Genomic DNA, 23,006 nt, shown 5'->3' with positions numbered 1-23,006 from the left:
TCTGCATTCTGCTTTTATAACAATCAGATGAACTTAGATCAAAAAACATATTCACAGCAGGTAAAAGCAGAAACAAACAAAAGACTAGGAGCTGATTTTACATGTGGGATTATTGCTACAACAGGAAAGGCTTACTCATAATTTTTATAAACAATGCTACAAAATATTCCTACTATTTGGGAAATTTTACCAATAAAGCTGAAAATAAAATGACATTATATAATGTATTTTAACACAGATTTTAGCATGGTATAATGAGTTTTTTCAATATAGAAGTGTTCTGTCTAATCAGTAGGCCCTTTTATTGCCCTGAATACTTAAATCCTACACTTTTAAACTATTCTTTAATATACTGGAGGAATGGGTACTTTGGGGACAGCTAGCAAACTTTTCTCAAAACAGATCTTGTTTAACCTTCCGCTTGATTTTTTCCACAGTTTTCCCTACTAACAGAATTGGAAGATACATTTTATCTTTAGAGACATATGTGTACACACACACACACACACACACACACACACACACAAAGATACACATGTATATATACATATATAGATCTCCAAAGATAAAATAACTTTGTTATACTACAAAATTAATTTAAACCACATATAATGTTAAAAACAGCAAAATAGAAGACTTGAAAAGATTAATAAAAAAACAATTATGAGTGTATATGAACTAAATACCAGACGCAGCATTTTAACATTTATTTATTTTTGAGACAGAGAGAGACAGAGCATGAACAGGGGAGGGGCAGAGAGAGAGGGAGACACAGAATCTGAAACAGGCTCCAGGTTCTGAGCGGTCAGCACAGAGCCTGATGCGGGACTCGAACTCACGGACCGTGAGATCATGACCTGAGCCAAAGTCGAACACTTAACCGACCAAGCCACCCAGGCGCCCCAGACGCAGCATTTTATACAACGAAGAGAGAGGTGCAAAATGAGACACATAAAAATGTATTAACATTAAAAAGACAAGGATGGTTACAAGCTTTTAAAGAAAATATGTAATACCACATACAAATCCAAAAATGTTAAAAGAAAAAGAAAATCAGAAAAGAATACAAGTGAAGACAGATACCGTTACAGAGATGACGATGTGGTTCGAAGCAAAAAGCATCAAATTTATGAGAAATAGCAAATATTAAAAGGTTTCTAAGTGTAAAATGCAGTTGATCCTGTGGATCATGTCAGTGTCACTATACAATTCTTGTCCATGAGCTCAAAGAACAGGACACTGCTATGGAGTACACTTTAGACTGCCCAAGAACAAATTTAAAAGTGTGTGACAACCAGATATGTTTTTACCAATGAGTTGGATTTTCAAGATTTCTTTAAATTACTTTAGTTCATATTCTTCCCAGATATACCTAAAACAACAATCAAGGGAGACACAACAAACCACAATTTCCTAGACATTCCATAAAGGTTTTAGACATGAAATCAGACAGATTTACATCTCAGAAAACTAAAACATGTTCACTATAAGGTGATTTGTAAAATAAATGTGAGTTTCTAGAGATACTACTATGTCTTATACTTGCATTTTAGTAATTTACTTAATAAATAAATTAATAAATGTGTCTCTCTCTCTTCTTGAACCCCTAGATAAATATTAGTAATCTTTAAGGTCTGACCAAAATCCTACCTCCCTCTTCCTTCTCATCACCATCTCAACTACCCTCTTTCCACTGACTCTATGTCCATGTTTACATCTCAGAACTCATCAGTCAGCCTACCATCTTTTCTCATAGACCTGTACTTCATAGACTTTTCTCTTTAATGAATATGCACAGGAGCTGTACAATACATTTCACAAAGAAAATTAGTTAATAAATGTTTGCTGAAGTTTATTTGCTGTTAAATGACTCTCCCGCTTTTCTAAAAGTTTTAATATAGGATTGTTAAGGTTATATTTCAACAAAGCAGTTTCTAAATGAAACAGACTTAAGTGTTATCTCTTTATCAAAAAGCTAATGTAGAATTAATGGGGAGAAGACAGTAGAGTATGTCTCTGTTACACAAATTTAATGGATATTCCCATTTTATATTTACATATCTAAATAATCATTGCTAGTCACCAAGTTGTATCTTTTTTTGTTGTTTATATATATCTATATATCTATATATCTATATCTATGTAGATATAGATATATAGATGTAGATATAGATATAGATATAGATATATAGATATAGATATATAGATTTTTTTTTTTTTTTTTAGTAATCTATACCCAATGTGGCGCTTGAACTCAACAACCCTGAGATCAAGAATCACATACTCTGTGGGGCACCTGGGTGGCTCAGTCGGTTGAGCATCCGACTTTGGCTCAGGTCATGATCTCACGGTCTGTGAGTTCAAGCCCCGTGTCAGGCTCTGTGCTGACAGCTTACAGCCTGGAGCTTGCTTCAGATTCTGTGTCTCCCTCCCTCTCTGCCCCTCCCCTGCTCATGCTCTGTCTCTGTCAAAAATAAATAAACATTAAAAAAAAAAAATTTTAAAGAATCGCATATTCTTCCAACTGAGTCTCAAGCCAGGTGTCCCACAAACGTGTATCTTCCAAGAGTTACTTTATTACTGACACTAATGTTGAAATGGAATATATTTCCATGCTGAAATATCTATTCCCAAAATAACTGTAAAACTGCATTTTTTCAGGCATCAGATTTACATAATTCTAGCTTTCGTTAAAAAAAAACTTTTTAACATTAATACTAGAAACAACAATACTCCTGAACTTTATCAAATAAATAAAACTAAAAAGAAAATTTGGGGGAATGATCACAACCACTAAATTAGTATCTACTTAAAAAATTTTGAGCCATCATTTTGCTTTTTTTTTTTTTTTTTATGAAAGTCTTTTTTTTAATGTTTATTTTTGAGAGAAAGACAAGGTACAAGTGGGGGAGGGGCAGAGAGAGGGAGACACAGGATCTGAAACAGGCTCCAGGCTCTGAGCTGTCAGCACAGAGCCCGACGCGGGGCTCATACTCACAAACTGCGAGATCATGACCTGAGCCAAAGTCGGAGGCTTAACTGACTGAGCCACCCAGGCGCCCCTTGACTCATCATTTTGCAAGCAGACTAATAATTTTGTAATAATTTAGAAAGAAATATACTTCAAATACTTCTTTCTTCCTATTTCATTCAGTTCTTTATCAATAAAAAAGACATCCTCCATTATGCAGGAAGAATTTTCATCTTTGCAGAATGTGCATAATAACAAAGTTTGAGTCAGTAAACAAACTTCCCTGAAAATAAATCTATGTAAATTATTTTATCTTTAAAATTAGTCTCCAGACAGACATTTATCAATTTAGTTAAGAATATGTTTTCAACTTAGAGTTTTATATATTCCAAATCCCTAGAAAACTGGACAATGGGAAAAATTAACTGACCTTTATATAGAGCTCAAAGTGCAGCTAGGTGGATTTTCAGTGAGGGTATCTAGATCGAACTATAATACAGAAGCCACTCAAGCAGCTTTTCTATAAGAAGTGTGCAAAAGGATCCCAATTACTAGACTCACATCTTCCATTTGATATCTTATCACTGTCCACTGGCCTCCTAGGCAAGCAAGTTCTACTTGTTTTTTGTTTGTATTGTTTTCTAAGATGAACCACCTACTGAATCCCTATACACTCAGAGGTCAAGCTGGAATTAAGAGAAATTCTAAATAGAATGGAAAATACTGCTGTGGTATTAAGGGAGTAACCTAGGCAAATGGCACCATTTTAGTTTACGAAAGCTTCCAAGAGGAAGATAATGCCACTCTAGAGTTATCAGTATAGGAAATTCTTTACATTCGGGGGGGGGGGGGGGGGGGGGGGGGATGAAAGATTACTTTCTAATATACAAAAAAAATTTTAAAAAGCTAAGATTCTATCATACAGTTTCTCTATTAACTTATTTTTCTGATCAAGTGGCTAAAGTTCATTCTGAATTTTGGGATAAGCAACAAGTTTACTTAGAATTTTAAAAATGACAAGTAGGATCCAATAATTACAACAAAGAAATACCAACTTGAGAACAAACCAATTACATGACTAACATTTGTAACAAGTCTCTGTTTACTCTTTAAGAACCTTTTTTCCTATTAAAATGTCTCACTGATAAGAGAATGTAAAATATTTTCTTTTTCTTAGAACAGATGTTTTGCTATCCTACAGACAATATAAGGACTTAGCAAATTTTCTGTAAACAGTTTGTGCATAATCAACAACATAAATTATCTTAGAAGAAAACAAATTATCAATTATTAACTTATATTCATGTTTGACCCTGTCTAAAGAATTCTTGGACATGACTACTACTAAATTATAATGAAGGCCTTATAATTTTAAATTTTAAGAAGAAACTTTCATGCAATTTTGAATCCGATATACTACATTATTAAAATTTCAACTATTTTTGCCAAAAGTAAAAGATAACTAAAATCTCTCACAACTTACCTATTATAATATCGGCCTCCCATCATAAACTGATTGTTTGGTGTTGGACATATTTTAAATCGCTGAATATTTTCATTGGTCCGAAAGTAAAGTGAATAATCACCAGGAGTATTGTCTGAAGGCCTCACAAGAAAACTGCAGACTTGGCCAACTGTAAAAATGAAGCTGTTAGTTTTATTTCCTAATTATCAAATAAAAAAGAAAAAAAAATGTTAAGTATCCTAATTATAAAGTACATTCAAAAGTCATGAACTTTCACCAGGAACTTGCTTTATAATAAAGACTATTTTAACACATTTTTGTATTTTCTAGTTTATGAGTCACAACCGCCCATGATGCTGCATTTCTGTAACACATAAAAAATACAGAAGTCTACAGCAGTGATTTCTGGTTAATAATGTCTATACCTGTCATAACTTGGAAAGAATAATCTAACCATGGGCAGAGAATATGGGGTAAAATGGCCACATACTGTCTGTAAATCCTCTTAGTAAGAATAGTCAATAAATTACAAACAGTAAATTTTGTTTAGGAATACTCTATTTAATCAATGCTTCTGATTAAACATGAAAAAGTACTAACTATAGGGGCACCTAGGTGGCTCAGTTAGTTAAGTGTCTGACTCTTGATTTCAGCTCAGGTCACAATCTCACAGTCTTGAGATCAAGCCCCACATCACACTCTGTTGACAGTGCAGAGCCCCTTGGGATTCTTTCTCTTTCTCTCTCTGCCCCTGCCCAACTCATTCTCTCCAAAATAAACAAACATTTAAAAAAAAAGTAACAACTGTAATAAAATAGTGCCAAAGCTTATAAAGGTTGATTAAAAATGAAATATGTGTACACCTCATCAAAATCAGTACATGTACACTACATTTCATTTAATAGGTAAGAACCTGAAAAGTCACATAAAAATAAATTATCATATTTTAAGATTTTCTCACTAATTTTAGGGAAGTCTTTTTGATATCTTTGATAGGCAGTGACTCTTAAAACTAAAATGCTTAGTTTTCTCTTTGTCTTAAGTACTAATCAAACAGGAAACATCAGAACTTGATTGCTTTTAGGAAAACACAATGAACACTTAGAATATGAGATGTAATTTTCATGTAAATTATCGACAGCTCCAATCATCTAGCCAAGACACTTACTACCAAGTAATTTCATGTTCAATACAAAGAATAGGAATTCATCCAAAATTATGCATGCAAGTGCTTAGGTGCACTTTTCAGGGGAAAATATCACCAGATTCTTAAAAGAGCACATGACCCAAAGGAAATAAAAAGTAACGTATAGAAATTAAGTTTAGCTCCTTTTCAAGCTGAAATGCCTAAAACAAGAATGAGTGCTTCAAGTCCTTGATGGTGCAAGTTCAAAAATATAAACTTATATTCAAAATTCAGTAAATTCATTAAAATAAATATTTTGGTTCCACTCTCAAGGCTGATAGCATGTCATGTTGGTTGAGGGTCTGGTGTCTATTAGTACCATGCAGCATCATCATGTTTATTTTTAACCTGCTTAACCTACATCCTCACAAGAAAATCAAACACCTCTGAAACTGTCTTGACTCTTTCAAAAGAGCCAAGAATTAATTATATTAAACTGCAATTCCTGTAATTCAAAACAATAATTCAGATAACACCTTTAATAATCACCATATACAAAAACTATCAAACACTGGTTGTTTTTAAAGAACTAATATTTCTCAACTGTAGATAATGGCTTAAACTGGTCTCAAATCCTTATAAAGTGTGGTTTACTCAAGAGATATTTTGTAGTTAAATTAATTCAGTATTAAATGTTAGGATAAATGATGACAGGATTGTTTCTAATTTAAATGATAAACCCACAATATAAGTCAATTTTTACTTTACATACCTCTATAACCAGAGTTTTAGGAAAGGTTGAAATTAATATATTTTAAATAAGGCACAGTTCTGTAATTCCACAAGTACACAAAGATAAATGCAAGAACATCTGCTAGAGCAAAAAAATAAAAACTACACAATATTCCTCTATAGATATATAAAAACCATAATTATCTAACAGAAGCTTATGGCCATTCAAAAGAATAATGAAAACTTATATAAGCAGATATGCAATGATCACCCAAAATATATTCTAACATGAAAAAAGTGTGTTGCACATTCCTGTGAATGTGTGTGGAGGGGGTATGTTTAGGGGTGCATGCAGAAGTGAGGAAGGGAGATACATACAGACACTGAAAACTTACAAAAATACAGAAAAAAACCTCTCATCTGGTGCTGCTTCTAGTGAAGAAATTGGGAACTCAGACAGAAAGAAACACATGTCACTGAATTTTATACTGCATATATGTATTCAACTAAAAAACACCAGATAACAAGTACACTAGTTTCTCTGTGGTGGGCAAGAAATTACAGTACGTATAAATATCAAATTAGTGCTAAAGGCAAAACAGATGATAAATTGTTGGTTTTCTCTTTTACTTTTTTAATAAAGATATTAGAAAAGGCAAGTGAATATACAATTACCTGTCATTAATAAGTTATAAGCTTCTTGTTTGGAAATTTTCCCATGGAACCATCTTAAAAGGAGAACAAATTAAATATGTGAATCTAAAGTCCTTTTTGCTGTTATACAATCAAAATTAAACACAAGTTTAATTCAAGGTGCAATAATGAAATAAATACAAATACAACTGATCAAATTATCTTATTCCTTCTACATTTATGTTACTACACTTTGTTAAACACACTTTCAACAAAATATAGAAAAATCAGGGACTAGTATGAACTATAATTTCCTTATTAGTTAACAATACAAAAACAGCAATGATTTTAATTCTGATAATGACAAACTGTTATATGCTTACATCATAGCTAGTGTTCTCTTTTCTTTGTATTAGGAGGGATGGTACAGGTAGAGCCCACTAGATTTATCCAGAAAAAAAAAATACTCAGTGACTTTTCCTCACATTACTCTCAAAATGAACTTCCCCTACAATAGGTGATAGGTTCTCTCTTGAAAGAAAATAGACCTGACTGGTTAATACTTTCCTTAAAGTCAGAAAATAAGACTGAGCCATGACAAAGACTGGATACCAGCATCAAGAACTGAAGTAAAAGAATGTCTTAGCATTCCTAATTCTGTTTGAGCTGACAGCATAACAAATTAGATGGCTAGAGTATTTTAGTTTCTGTGTACTTAAAATAAGCATTTAGAAATTATTATAAATGGCATTATAGGCAAGATCCACTGCATATAACTAAAGTATTTAAATTTTACCTTAAACTAAAATGACACATCTGGTTTTAAAAATTAATTATTAGTAATTAAATTTCTTAAAATCTCCTTTCATTTACCTGAAGATCTATTATCTATCTTGTTGATTAGCACCTGTTAATGCCAAGCTGACAACCCTAGATCATACCTCTATTACTTTGTCATTAATTCTTAGAATCTACTATTATTTTTGACAGTAGCTTAAAAAACAAATTGGAAAGTAAAAATACTAGAAGACTAAAACAAAAAAAATCAAGAACCATCTAAATGCTGCCTACAAGAGACTCATTTCAGACCTAAAGACACATGCAGATTGAAAGTGAAGGGATGAAAAACATTTACCAGGCAAATGGAAGTGAAAAGAAAGCTGGGGTAGCAATACTTTTATCAAACAAAATAGACTTTTAAAACAAAGACTGTGAACAAGAGACAAAGAAGGACATAATAAAATAATAAAAGGAATGATCTAATGAGAGGATATAACACTCATAAATATCTATGGACCCAACATGGAGGCACCTAAATACATAGTGCTATTAACTCTATTAAGACATAAAGGAAGAAACTGACAGTAATACAGTAACAGTAGAAGACTTAAACATCCCACTTATATCAGTGGATAGATCATCCAGACAGAAAACCAACAAGAAAAGAGTGGTTTTGAATGACACATTGGACATTAGACTGGATGGACCTAACAGATATATACAGGAAGGACATTGCATAACACTTCCCAGGGTAAATCACATTAGCCCACAAAAAAAATTCAAGACATTCAAAAAGAATGAAATGCAAAAAGACTGAAATCATATCATGCATCTTTTCTTTCCACAATGTTATGAAACTAGAAATCAATCATGAGAAAAAAATCTCCAAAGAACATAAATACATATAGACTAAATAACATGCTACACTGAACAATGAATGGGTCAACCAAGAAATCAAAGAGGAAATCAAAAAATACATGAGATAAATGAAAATCAAAACAGTCCAAAATCTTTGGGATGCAGCAAAAAATGTTCTAAGAGGGAACTTTATAACAATACAGGCCTACTTCAAGAAATAAGAAAAATCTCAAATAAACCATCTAACCCTAACACCTAAAGGAGCTAGCAAAGAAGAACAAGGCCCAAAGTCAAAATAAAGAAGGAAATAATAAAGATTCGAGTAGAAATAAAAGAAACAGAAACAAAAACAAAACAAACAAGCAACAGAAAAAGATCAATGAAACCAAGAGCTGGTTCTTAGAAAATATATGCAAATTATATTAAACCTTTAGAAAGACTCATAAAGGAGAAAAAGAGAACTGAAGGAAATATAATCAGAAATGAAGGATGAGAAGTAACAACCAACATCACATAAATACAAAACACTGTAAAATGAACTGGACAATCTAGAAGAAATGAATAAACTCCTGGAAACAAATATTATTCCAAAACTGAATCATGAAGAAACAGAAAATTTGAAAAGATTGGTTAATAGCAATGAGATAAACTCAATAAGCAAAAATTCCCAAAAAACAAAAGTCCAGGACCAGATGACTTCACAGATGACTTTCACAAGTGCCATCTATCTACCAAACATTTAAAGAAAATGTAATACCTATTGTTCTCAAACTATTGCAAAAAATAGAAGAGGAAGAAAAACTTCCAAATTCATTCTTCAAGACCAACATTAATTACTCTGATACCAAAACCAGACGAAGACACTACAAAAAAAAAAAAAAATCTGAATAACAGATGTAAAAATCCTCAACAAAATACTAGCAAACCGAATTCAACACATTAAAAAAAAATGATTCACCACAATCAAGCAGGATTTATTCCAGGGATGCAAGTGTGGTTCAATATTTGCAAATCCATCAACGTGATACATCACATTAACAAAAGAAATGATAAAAACCATATGATCATCTCAACAAATGCAGAAAAAAGCATTTCACAGAGTACAACATCCATTCTTGATAAAAACTCTCAACAAACTAGGTTTAAGAGGGAACATACTTCAACATAACAAAGGCCATATATGAAAAACCCACAGGTAACATCATACTTAATGATGAAAAACTAAGAGCTTTTCCCTTAAATTCGGGAACAAGACAACGTCCTCTCTCACCAATATAATTCGACAGACTACTGTAAGTCTTAGTTGAAGCAATCAGACAAGAAAAAGAAGTAAAAGGCATCAAACAGGTAAAGAAGAATTAAAACTTTCACTATTTGCAGATGACATGACACTGTATACGAATAACCCTGCAAAATGGTGAAGCTGCTCTGGAAAACAGTGTGGAGATTCCTCAAAAAATTAAAAATAGATCTACCCTATGACCCAGCAATAGCACTGCTAGGAATTTACCCAAGGGATATAGGAGTACTGATGCATAGGGGCACTTGTACCCCAATGTTTACAGCAGCACTTTCAACAATAGCCAAATGATGGAACGAGCCTAAATGTCCATCAACTGATGAATGGATAAAGAAATTGTGGTTTATATATACAATGGAATACTACTTGGCAAGGAGAAAGAACAAAATATGGCCTTTTGTAACAATGTGGATGGAACTGGAGAGTGTGATGCTAAGTGAAACAAGTCATACAGAGAAAGATACCGTATGTTTTCACTCTTATGCGGATCCTGAGAAACTTAACAGAAGACCATGGGGGAGGGGAAGGGGGGAAAAAAGAGAGGGAGGGAGGCAAACCATAAGCGACTCTTAAAAACTGAGAATAAACTGAGGGTTGATGGGGGGATGGAAGGGAGGAGAAAGTGGGTGATGGGCACTGAGGAGGGCATATGTTGGAATGAGCACTGAGTGATGTATGGAAAAACCAATTTGACAATAAATTTCATATTAAAAAAAAAAAAAAGAAAATCCCATTTACAACTGCACCTGAAATAATAAAATACTTAGGAATAAACTTAAAGGAAATGAAAGACCTGTACCCTAAAAACTATAAAACACTGATAAACTGAAGATGACACAAACAAATGGAAAGATATTCCATACTCATGACTTGGAAGAACACTGTTAAAATGTCCATACTATCCAAAGCAAACTATAGATCCAAGGCAATCCATATCAAAATACCAATAGCATTTTTCACAAAACTATAACAAATAATCTTAAAATTTGCATGGAACCACAAAAGACCCCCAAGAGCCAAAGCCATCTTGAAAAAGAAGAACAAAACTGGAGGTATCACATCCCAGATATAAAAATATACTACAAAGCTGTAGTACTCAAAACAGTATGGTACTGGCAAAAAACAGTACACAAAAAACAAACAAACAAAAAAAAACCCCAGACCCAATAGATCGATGGAACAGAAAAGAGAGCCCAGAAATTAACTCACAATTATGTGGTCAATTAATATAGGGCAAAGGAGTCAACAATATATGCTGGGGGAGAAAAACAGTCTCTTCAATAAATGGTGTTGAAAAAACTGGACACGTACATGCAAAAGAATGAAAACTGGGTTACTCTCTTATACCATACACAAAAATGAACTCCAAATGGATTAGAGACATAAAGGGGGACCTGAAAACATAAACCTCCTTAAAGAAAACACAGGCAGTAATTTCTTTGACATCAGCCATAGAAATATTTTTCTAGATAGGTCTCCTCAGGCAAAGGAAGCAAAAACAAAAGTAAACTGTTGAGACTACATCAAAATTAAAAGTTTCTGCACAGTGAAAACCTACGGAATTTGCAAATGATGTATCTGATAAGGGGTTAATATCCAAAATATATAAACAACTTCTAAACCTCAACTCTAGAAAAATAAATATTTCAATTAAAAAAATGGGCAGAGAGGCACCTGGATGCTTCAGTCGGCTAAGGAACGGACTCTCAATTTTGGCTCAAGTCATGATCTCAGGGTCATGAGATGGAGCCCTGAGTCAGGCTCCATGCCCAGCTTAAGAGTCTCTCTTTCCCTCTCTCTCTGCCCCTCCCCTGCTCATACTCTCAGTCTCATTCTCTGTTTCTCAATAAAAAAAAAAAAAAAAAAAAAAAGCAGGGGGGGTGGGAAGGGCAGAGAACCTGAGTAGACATCTTTCCAAAGAAGACAGTATATCCACTCCTATGGTTAATGTCATGTAATTTACAGTAGCCAAAATATGGAAGCAACCCAAGTGCCCAAGGATAGATGAATGGATAAAAATGTGGTATATACATACAATGGAATATTAGCCATAAAAAAGAAAGAGATTTTTGCCATCTGTATCAACATGGATGGAAGTCAGTCAGACGGAGAAAGACAAATACTATACGATTCAACTCATGTCTGGAATTTAAGAAACAAAATGAACAAACAAAGATAAACAAAAAACACTCTTCACTCTTAAATACAAAGAACAAACTGGTGGTTGCCAGAGGGAGGAAGGCATGGGGATGGGGGAAACAGATAGGGGGGATTAAAATTACACTTATCCCAATGAACACTGAGTAATATATAGAACCGTTCAATAATTATTTCTATTGTATACCTGAAACAAATTTACCATTGGATTTAATTATACTCCAATTAAACATTTCTTAATAAAAATAAAAATTAGAAATTTCTCTACATAAAAAAAAGCTCATTGTATATTATGTATGTTAATAAATTCAGTGTTGTTTCACTGAATGAATGTGTTCAGAACACTGTGCTGTATTTAATACATACTGGAAAGGCACATTAAAAATTACTTCTGAGCATGCTAATTATATATATGAATAAGTATAGTGTTATTTCAATAAAAAAGATATATACCCAAAAAAAGCTGGAAAATAAAAATACAAGTCTAAAACATGTAAGTGCTCTAAAGCCCAGTGTTACAGATTTAGAAGCTGTTAACATTGTTTTAAATTACCCATACTATTACTTATCAAAATATAACTGCATATTTACCTTTTCACATGAATGAAATGTTAAACTTTTAAATTCCCTCTTTAACATTATTCCCACCATTAACTCATTAACTCAATGCAAATTATGAATACCATACAGCAAGTACACAACAACTGGAGCAATCCAGGCTTCCTTAAAAGGTAGTAAGGGACCATACTGCATTCAAGTATAATCTAAATGGCCATTTCCTATAAATGCTAGAACAGGGTTTTTATATTCTGGGGGAGAGATGAGTAGATACCCTCAAAGGCTATTCCTATATTTTTATAGCAAGAATAAAGAAAAACAAGGGAATTCAAAGTGAGGAGCACCAAACGGGGTTTAGAGAACAAATCGGCAATAATGATTTTGTGAAGTAGATCTGAGTTTCCTCATTCAGACATTTATTACCTATATGTAAAATGTACATATTTCAAACACATGGTTTACACCAATGATAGAAAGAGGAGTCCCTGTTCTTACCAAGTTCCCATTCCAATAAGAAAAAGCGACACAAATACTGTATAACTACAAAAACAATGTCAAAAATATAATAAAGTGCAGTGATAGAAATGCACAGAGGGCATTTTTGGAATAAAAGAGGAGGGCACCATCTCTATGGAACATGTGAGGGAGAAGATAAAGGAAGACTTCTTGGGAAGTGATAAGTGAGTTAAGTCATTAAGTAAGAATAGAAATTAACCAAACATAATGCAGTGGTATTCTGACCTAGAAAGTAGCTTAGACAAAGGTGAAAAACAGTTTTACACATTTGAAGATCGACAAGCTGGAGAGTAGAATATAAACATAAAAGAGTTATGACTAGTAAAGGACACAATAGTCAGATGAAAGGATCATTTCAGGCTCTGCTAAGGTAAAGATGACAGAGAATAAGGTAATGCTTTTAAGTGCAAAAGTGATGCAGTCAGATATGGGTTTTAGGAAGATTATGCTTGCTACTGGAAGAAAGGATTTAAAGAGACTGAAAGCATCAAAGAAAACCAACTTGGAGGTTACTGCTACATCAAGTCCTGTTAAGAAATGAGAAGAACAGACCTATAAATACAGAGAACCAACTGATGGTTGCCAGAGTGGAGGATGGGCAAAAGGAATAAAGAGGAGTGGGGGATACAGGCCTCTAGTTTGGAATGAGTAAGTCACAGGAACAAAAGGCATACCATAATGAATATAGTCAAGGATGCTGTAATAATGATGTATGGTGACAGATGGTAGCTACACCTGGGGGGCGCAGGGCATCATGTACAGAATTGTTCAATCACTTTGTTGTACACCTGCAACTAATGTTAACACTGTGTGTCATCTATCGTCAATTAATTTTTTTAATTAAAAAAATAAATAAATAAAGAAAAGGGCCTGAACTAGAGTATGGTTGCTTAAGATTGAGAAGAAGACACACATTCAAGAAATATTCTAGGGGCGCCTGGGTGGCTCTGTCGGTTAAGCGTCTGACTTCAGCTCAGGTCATGATCTCGCAGTTTGTGAGTTTGAGCCCCGTGTCGGGCTCTGTGCTGACAGCTCAGAGCCTGGAGCCTGCTTTGGATTCTTTGTCTCCCCGTCCCTCAGTCCCTCCCCTGCTCATGCTCTGTCTCTCTCTGTCTCTCAATAATAAATGTTCAAAAAAAAAAAAAAAAAAAGAAATATTTTAGAAAACAAAATTATCAGGACTTGATGTCTATATCATTGTTAAAAGGGAGCCAGAAAGAAACACAGTTCAAGTTACATTTGTTTAGTCTGAAAGAGCACTCATGGATGCTACTGGATGCTACTGAGGTTGCTTCACTGCCAGTCTCCACCTTAAGAAATTAGAGGGAGCTGAGAAATACATAAAATAAGTCAACAGCGCAATTTAGCTTACACTAAATACCAAATGAGTAGATAATTACAAAGTTCAGAGATGTACTAACTAAAAAACATTCCCAGCAAAAGTGGGATTTATACTTTATGCTGTGAGAAAACTGGATGAAGCTTTAAATATTTAGTGGCATGTGACCAACATTTTTTTCCTTTTCTTTTAAAAATATATCTATGGTATTATTTTAAATAGGGATAAAAATACAGATTTCAACTGTATCTTGAAAACCACGAAGATCTCACAACACTGGACTCCCGTTTTTGCACACATCAATTACAGCAGTCAACTTACTGCAGGGAAACATTACTAGTTTTTGGCTTCCCACTCTCTAATACAAAGAGAGAATGTTAACTGCCATGTATCACCATACTCTGCACTGTTGTTTGTACTGTAGGGAGCCAGTTCCATGTACCTTAATCTTCATCAAAGAAGGAAAGTAAGAAAGATCAGCATTATTTTAATTTGGGAAAAATAAGAATATTTATACCTGACCCATTCCATTTGCTTACATTATCAGTATGCCTCCCCCAAACACTAATTAGAATTTGTAATTTGATACAGGTAGAGGGAAGACTTCACACAAATACAGTCAACAATGTACCATCTCACTCATGGAGGCTATTTTGCACCTACACAAACAACAAGGAAAATGGAGTCAGAAAACATTTCATATGTTCTACTTAAAGGAAGCATCAGGAACTAAGCGAGGTTTACTGAAAGTGGAGAATTCAGCTTACTGTTTTTGTATTCTAATGGTTAGAAAAGAGAATAAGCAAACACTTGAGAGGCAACCTTTAAATTCCATTCATCAACACTGACAGGATGGTAAGGAAAAAAAGTGTTCCACTGAAAAGAGATCAAAAGATGAACAGTCTTAATTAAAATCATGAGTAAGACAGAATTGGGATTAAGAGTTAACGTCTTTAAAAGAAAATTTTTATGCAAAGTAAATGAGGGATGAGCAAAACACTAAAATAGATCTCCAAGGACAATAACAAAATCAGAGTAAATTTCCCATAGGAGGTTACTTTTAACAGCTAATAACTTCTGAAATACAAGAGATGACTGTGGCAAATATTAAGTACAGTAATACCTGGTCTTTGAATTAGCCCTTACAAGATACCTAAAATCAGCCTGAAAAGATTATGAAAAAAAAGGCCTTGTAGAATCTTAATAAATACGGTAAAGAGTCATGATCTTGCTGAAAAGTTCTCTCTCTCTCACACAAAACAAACTGAAAAAAACTGAAACATAAAATACCCAAAAGATGTGGTTACAAAAACAAGAAATGCTATAAATAAATCAGTAAGGAAACAAAAATATTATGAATCATGACATTCATGATGTTATTAATGTTGTTTATAGAAAAGCCTTTAGTTTGGTGATAGAAGAGTTCTATATAGTAAAAGCCACCATCGTTATTTAAAAATAAAACTACCCATAGATCCTAAAGAAAATTTTAACATACCAGTTCTCGAGCCAAATAAAAACCATTCTTAAGTCAGCCCCCAAAGTAGCAATTTTCTTTTAAAATAAATTTTGGCCTAAGTTTTTCAATTAGTAGGTTTACAACATAGTTTCTTTTTCCTTTTAAAAATTAACACAAACTCACATTTTGCCTTCATGTGGATCTTCTTCCCGGCCCTAAAGGATAAGATATTAAGACAGTATTTTATACAGTTTTAACTATTACATCTATTTTCATTAAAGTTAATAAAAATCATATCTTCAAACACATCTCTACCCTGTCCCTAATATTTACTTATACAAGAAAAGATGTATCGGTTCAAGAAATGTCTTTCTAAGACTCTCTCCCTTACTTGTTGTGGTTACTCTAATCCAGGCCCTTGTTCTCTCTTTTCTTCAATAGTTACCAAAGCCCAACTAGTTTAATTACCTCTGTGCCCTGTCTCACCCCACCATCTCACCACTCCAATCTGGATTCTTCAGTTTCAACTGCAACTTTGTCCTGCACTAAGGTACACCAAACAAAAAACAAACAAACAAAATGTAAAAACCAAACCTTTAATACTGCTCTACTTCCTAAAAATTCCTTTTATAAAACCAAAATCCTTTATCATAGAACTCAGGTCTACATTTCCTGTCTTATACTACCAACTCTCTTAAGCTATCTATACCATGGTCACACATAACTACCTATTTGCTAATCCACATTCTCCTACCACCTAGTTTATTCTTTTTAACCTAGGATGTCTTTCTCACTCACTGTTTCCTACCTGTTTCCTACTATCTAGGTAGGATCTTTTTCAAATACTACCTCCTCAGTGAAACAATGAGTCCCTAGAACATAAATATAAACTTTTACTTTAAATCAAAAAGACATCCTTCTTTTATCATCTTTTTAACCTTACCTATTTGGCATTCCTATTATTTAAGATACACTGGTGTTATTTATTCATTCCAGTATAGTGGCTACATGCATCGTAACATCTTAACTATTCTTTAACACCTACCACCACCATAATCACTAGCACAATGCTGTTCATATAGGTTGCACTGAATATTTTTGAGGTGTACCTCTAGGACCCAGCAAAACTGGGTATCTGGCACCAAGTCTTCACTGAATAATGAAGGAAAGAGTAGAAAAATAGTCAATCTGTCCATGGATTTACTTCCCTCAATTTTTCCTCACTCATCAAATACCTACCCAAAGTAAAACCACACACTCACTGAATGCCTACTATATGCAAAGCAGTATGCTAAAAAACAAACAAACAAAAAAACCCCCACAAAAACAAAATACATTATCATTGCCCAAAAGGAGTTCATCTCTATAGAACTGGTTTACACCATAAATTAATTTTATACAGTGTAGTAAAATACAGAATTAACAAGGTGCTATAAAAACATAGGAGAAAACAATTTAGACTAAGATAGGCATAAAACCTCTGTGAAAAAAGGGGCAACATCTGGGCTGAATTGATAAAAATGAATCAAATTTTACAAGTCAGTGGTGTAGCAGGGCAAGAGTGTCAAGGAAGAGGAGAAAGTATAGGCAAAGAGATATTCATTCAACAAACATTTGCTGAATGTTTACTAATACGAGACACTATTCTGCTATGGGAATACATCACTGAATTAGAGACAAAAATCCTCACAGAGCTTACATTCTAGATTTAAGGCATAAAAGTATAAATGTGCTTGGGGAACAGTAATCAGAAGTTCAGGGTGGGAAAATCCTTAAATCCAACCACCAAAGTAATGTCTGAAATCTAGACAATCTCTAAATGGCTTTTCAACCTACAAGGAATCACTATGCTCCAATGAAGACCATTATGAAAACTTATTATACATACTGGTGTGAAACCTATTTATAATTCTAACTTGAAACTATTCCACTATTAATTCAAAGTATGACTATATTCCTTTTTAGCAGCCACATCACATTTTTTGTTCATACTGAGTTATTAAATTGTTTTTATTTTTTTCCTTTTATTGACATGAGGTCATGTCTCTTTATCTTAAATTGAGCTTTTTTTTTTTTTTTTTTCCTGTACTCCTTGGATAACTTACACTTATTCTTCTTAAAGTTTACCTAGTTGGATTTGACCCAGAATTCAAGAGCTAAAGAAAAGTTAAACTATACTATAAATCCTTCAAATAATCAGAAAATTGGGGGGAAGGGGGTTATAGCAAGGAGAAAAAAAAATCCAACATAAAAAATTTTAACTAAGAAATTTCATAAGTAAAACCAGTGAGATTCTTCAGTTTGAACACTTCTGGCCTATATGGAATAAATATCCCTTCCTACTGTAAAATTCCAAATAGTAACCTAGGAATTAGAAGTTCTAATGCCAGCTCCTCTATTAAGTAACTATGTGTATGGAATTTATCATACCATTTCCTCAACCTCCCTCCACTTTTTGTCAGTATGTTTTACTTTTACATATCAAGTTCTATTAGTCAAAAGAATAACAAAAACAAATATTCTCCCCTGCTGTCTTCCTGTAACAATAATCAAAGCACAGGTTTCAGAATATTACCAGGTTCATGACATATTTTAAAAACAGTAGCTCTGAAGGTTATGAAAGATAAAAGGAAACCATTCCATCACCCTAACCAAATCCAAAAAGGAAGGGTGAATTCCAAAACTGTAATATTTTGGATATGATTCAGTGATACTGAGTAGTATCTCTGAAATGCAAATGCTGTTTGAATGCAGACCTGCTATTAAGAAATGCACAATTATTTACAGTGATAAGATTTCTAATACTATATTATGTGGTGACAATGAAAATGGAAATACTGATAATGTAGAAACATGTGATAATGTATGTGTAATACAACTAAGCTTTTCCAAAGTTACTAGAAAGTTATACATGTATTTGGGAGATGAAGAATTTGAAAGCAAACATGGACAACTATTTGAATGAGATTTCCATGATCAGTTTGACATAATGTCACTTAAGAGAAAAACCACCAAGACGACAAAAAGAGATACAAATAAGCACAAATGTTAATGTTCTTTATTCTTAGAAACTCATAAAAACTTTCTGAAAATTGGCAGTTAAAGATTAAAACATGCTAGCCTAATTATGGTCTTTACAAAAAATAACATTTATTACAGTAAATACATTTTAATGAAAAATTCCTTGTACTTAGGAATTAGGTTTCTCATTAAAACAAAATGTTTCACAACTAATTTCCATGATTATGGACAAGTTCCAAAAATGTACAAAACACTGACAATTCTGAGAGTGAGAAGAAAAGAACAAAACTTACCACCTCTTCCACTAAGTCTTCAACAATAAGGCCCTGTTCATCTGTTCTTAGATTTGTAACCCACATCCATCCATCTTCTAATTCATTATGAACAATAAACATATCTCCTTTTAGGAAACTGAAAGTGACAATTATGAAGTTATTAAAATTGAATTAAAGTTTTAAACAGGGAAAATTGACTAATCACGTAATACAAGAGATACTATGATATTGGAAAATGCAAGAAATTAAAGTCAAACACTCTGGATTTTTGTCCTGTTTCTGGCATCATCTAAATGTAAAACTTTGAAGCCACTTAACAATCTGACTCTTAATTTCATCACGTGTAAATGGTATCTGCACCACTGGATTATTATTACATTCAAATTGGAATGTTTGTAACCAATAATTATATATGCATTACAAGCTTTAGGGTGTAACTCCAAGAAAACTGACTTAAAAATTTAAGCTTCTGTGTAATTATCTTTCAGATATGGTTTAGATATAAAATCATAATATAGTTAATTCATTACACATAAACAAGACACAGTTACTTTGGAAAAACTTTATTTTGAATAAGCACCATTAGTCTAATCAGCATATGTTTATGAGAATTAATATTTTTCTCATAAAGAACGTTAAGATTTATTTAATTTACTTAGATACCTATGATACTACATAGCATTCTTTTTGTTTGAAAGTGGTAGTAAAGCATTTGAAAATTTATGAATGTTTTTTCTGTTACAAACTTCTGAGTAGAGGGAAACACACAAACTAGTTTCTTTTCCTTGGAATCTAGATGTTTGCAACCTCCACCAAATCACAGGAGGAGTAAGTTAGTTTTATACTGATGCCATTTATCAACATCAGTAATTCGCTTAAGTGTCCTTCTAAGCCTGAATGAATGCCTCTGAACATTTAAGGTTTCAAGATTGATTGGCTGCTACCATTAACCCTACATCTATATCCATGTCTGTCAAATATTTTTTTAAAATCAATTTTCCTTTCAATCTTAATTTTCAGAAACCAAACTTCCATTAAGTAAATCTTTTCTCATACTTCTGAAAACCGTTTTTCTCCGGAATATCTCAAGCCTGTTTCTTATACAAATTCAAGAAAAGAAAACTTGTACACAATACTTTGGGTGATTGCTATATGAATGAGCATGACATACACTGCATTCTATCTTGACACTACAATCCTTGTTAACAGTGACCAATATTTCACTCACTGATGAGCAGCAGACAGCAGACATTACCTCTTAGCCAAATATGTTATTCCTTTCTAAAACCAACCTCCTAAACAACTACATTAAAAAAATAATAATTATGAGTAAAAAAAGGAATACATATGGACAAGAAGTAAAAGAGAAAGGAGAAGTGACAAGTTACATTTCTTGGTCAAAAGTAATCATAAGAGAATTTGTTTTTTTAATTTTGACTTTTGTTGTTGCTAGAACACTATCATGCAAAAATGAAAAAAAAATTAAAATAAAAAGCTTACTAGCACAAACAATACAATCACAAGATTCTTTATGTATTATTTTGCATTCTTCCTCAAAAAAGGTTAAAACGCCTTATTAAATCTCATTACTCTTCAGATGTTTTTACCTAAAAACAAAACAAAACAAAAAACTTCACAGATATATACAAATTTTAAAAGACTTAGGGGCACCTGGCTGGCTCAGTTGGTGGAGCATGCAACTCTTGATCTTGGGGTGCACATGCTAATTTTGTTTAAATTTTCATCTTCCTAGATCGGTAGTTCTCAGGGTTTTTTTTTGTTTTTGTTTTTTTTAATTTTTTTTAACGCTTATTTATTTTTGAGACAGAGAGAGACAGAGCATGAACGGGGGAGGGTCAGAGAGAGGGAGACCCAGAATCAGAAGCAGCTCCAGGCTCTGAGCCGTCAGCCCAGAGCCCGACGCGGGGCTCGAACTCACAGACCGCGAGATCGTGACCTGAGTTGAAGTCGGACGCTTAACCGACTGAGCCACCCAGGCGCCCCTGTAGTTCTCAGTTTTGAGGTTCTCTTAGGAGCCCTATATACTCTTAAAAACTGACAACCTAAAAGGCTTTTATTTATATAAGTTCTACCCATTTAGATTTATCATATTAGATTTAAAATATAAATGTTTTAAAGTATTTACTGATTCGTAAAAAAATACACCCCATTATATATAACATAAAGAATATGAAAAATAATATTTTTAAAGTTTGTGACAGTATTATTTCACATTTTTGCAAATCTCAACATCTGTTTCAACTGAAAACTACTCGGTTCTCCTATTTCTACATTCAATCTGTTGCTTTATGTTTTTTTATCCGAAGTATATGAAGAAAAATCTGGCCTCACAAAAAATATGTAGTCATGAAAGGGGTATTTTAATAGCCTTTGAGATTGCATAATTATAGATATTCTATGATGTAACATCAAAAGCTCAGCAAGTGGTACTCGAAGGTTAGTTGTAATGTGGACTCTAAAACTGCAGCAAGAACTTTCTGCATCCCATTCCAGTAAAATGTATTTGTCCATCTTGCACTCTGAATGGATCTTTACCCAGGCAGAATTCTTTAACAGCGTGCATTGTTCATTTAGAAAATATTGGTTCACTGAGCTATGTAGACCTTTCAGACATAAATACATTTTACACAAGCAAAACATCACATTTTTTAATATCACCACCAATCTCATCAGAAAAATCATGAACTATTTATATTTAGGAAGCTGTCAAACTCCTGATGGGAGATACAGGGTTTCTAAAATCCTCATTTTTTTATTCCAAGCTCAAATTTTCTCATTGGCAATAAATACTGCCAGTTATTTCCCCTGAAGTAACATAAAACACTCACTTTACCAAAAAAAACAAAAAAAAAAAAAAAAAAAAAAAGAAAGAAAAAGAAGAAAAGAAAAGTCAAATCCTCTAGTCTGAATAACCATAGTTTGCCTGTCAGTCATTCTATTAAGTATATGTGGTATACACAAAAGCAGAAGCTACCTCAGCTCTCAACTCAATGCTCCACTCATGCAGCCAAGGCACTTTGTGCATACTTCCCATTTCATCACACCAGTTTTCATCACAGAGAAGATTAAAAAGATAGTCATCATACAGAATATTAAAAGGGTTGAGATTTAATAAAATACATTTTGTAGTTGCACCAAGAAAAACCTTAGAGGACACTGGTTGATACTTTTTACCTCTAAGTGTGTGGCAGTGAAGAACACCATACACTATGGTGCCCCTGCCTTAATCTGTCCTAAGGTCCTAATAGATTTACAGCTCTGCTCGTTGCTCATGTACCATCAGTGTACATGTATGTCACAGTGGAAAGGGTATATTTTATCTTAGTCTTATTAAGAAAGCAGTTTGGTTCTTGTGAACCCTCTAAAGGGATCTCAAGGATCCTCGAAGTTACATGGATCACACTTTGAGCACTGCTGTTCTAGATGATTCACTGGGAATTTACAAGTTATCCAAACTTCCTGAATTTGTAGTTCACCATTGTTCTTCATTATTGTATACATTTCCTTCCTTCGTTTTCGTTCATTTGCTTTTCCCGCTTAGATCACAAATAAAGGTACGCCAATAAAAACTAAATGAGAAGTTATTTTGTGGACAATCATATAAAAATGGAATCCTTATTTTGAAATTCCAGATACTTGAGTCTTTTTTAAATTATCCTATTTTTAGAAATTTCACTATGCCCCAAAGTTATCGCTGTATTTTAAATGCTGCTGTTGATTTCAGTGAGAAGCTGTATACTCAGAATCAGTAAACATTTTGCCAGCAAGAAATAAATTTTCTATTGTAAAGTTAAA

General features: G+C 33.3%; 1 protein-coding gene across 1 annotated transcript in view; it reads right to left on the bottom strand.

Moving 5' to 3' along the window:
• The window catches only part of RASA1 (RAS p21 protein activator 1), a 115,232-nt gene that overhangs the window by 35,929 nt on the left and 56,297 nt on the right, over positions 1–23,006 (bottom strand). Inside the window, exons 5-8 of the mRNA XM_042942920.1 lie at positions 19,209–19,326; positions 16,078–16,109; positions 6,970–7,022; positions 4,455–4,605 (exon numbers count right to left, since the gene is read on the bottom strand). Of these exons, the coding sequence (XP_042798854.1) occupies positions 4,455–4,605; positions 6,970–7,022; positions 16,078–16,109; positions 19,209–19,326 (354 nt within the window). The remainder of the gene's footprint in view (positions 1–4,454; positions 4,606–6,969; positions 7,023–16,077; positions 16,110–19,208; positions 19,327–23,006) is intronic.

Source organism: Panthera leo, chromosome A1 (assembly GCF_018350215.1).
Source record: "Panthera leo isolate Ple1 chromosome A1, P.leo_Ple1_pat1.1, whole genome shotgun sequence".
NCBI lineage: Eukaryota > Metazoa > Chordata > Mammalia > Carnivora > Felidae > Panthera > Panthera leo.
The sequence above is the reverse complement of the archived record's forward strand: the minus strand, read 5'-3'. Positions and strand labels throughout refer to the sequence as shown.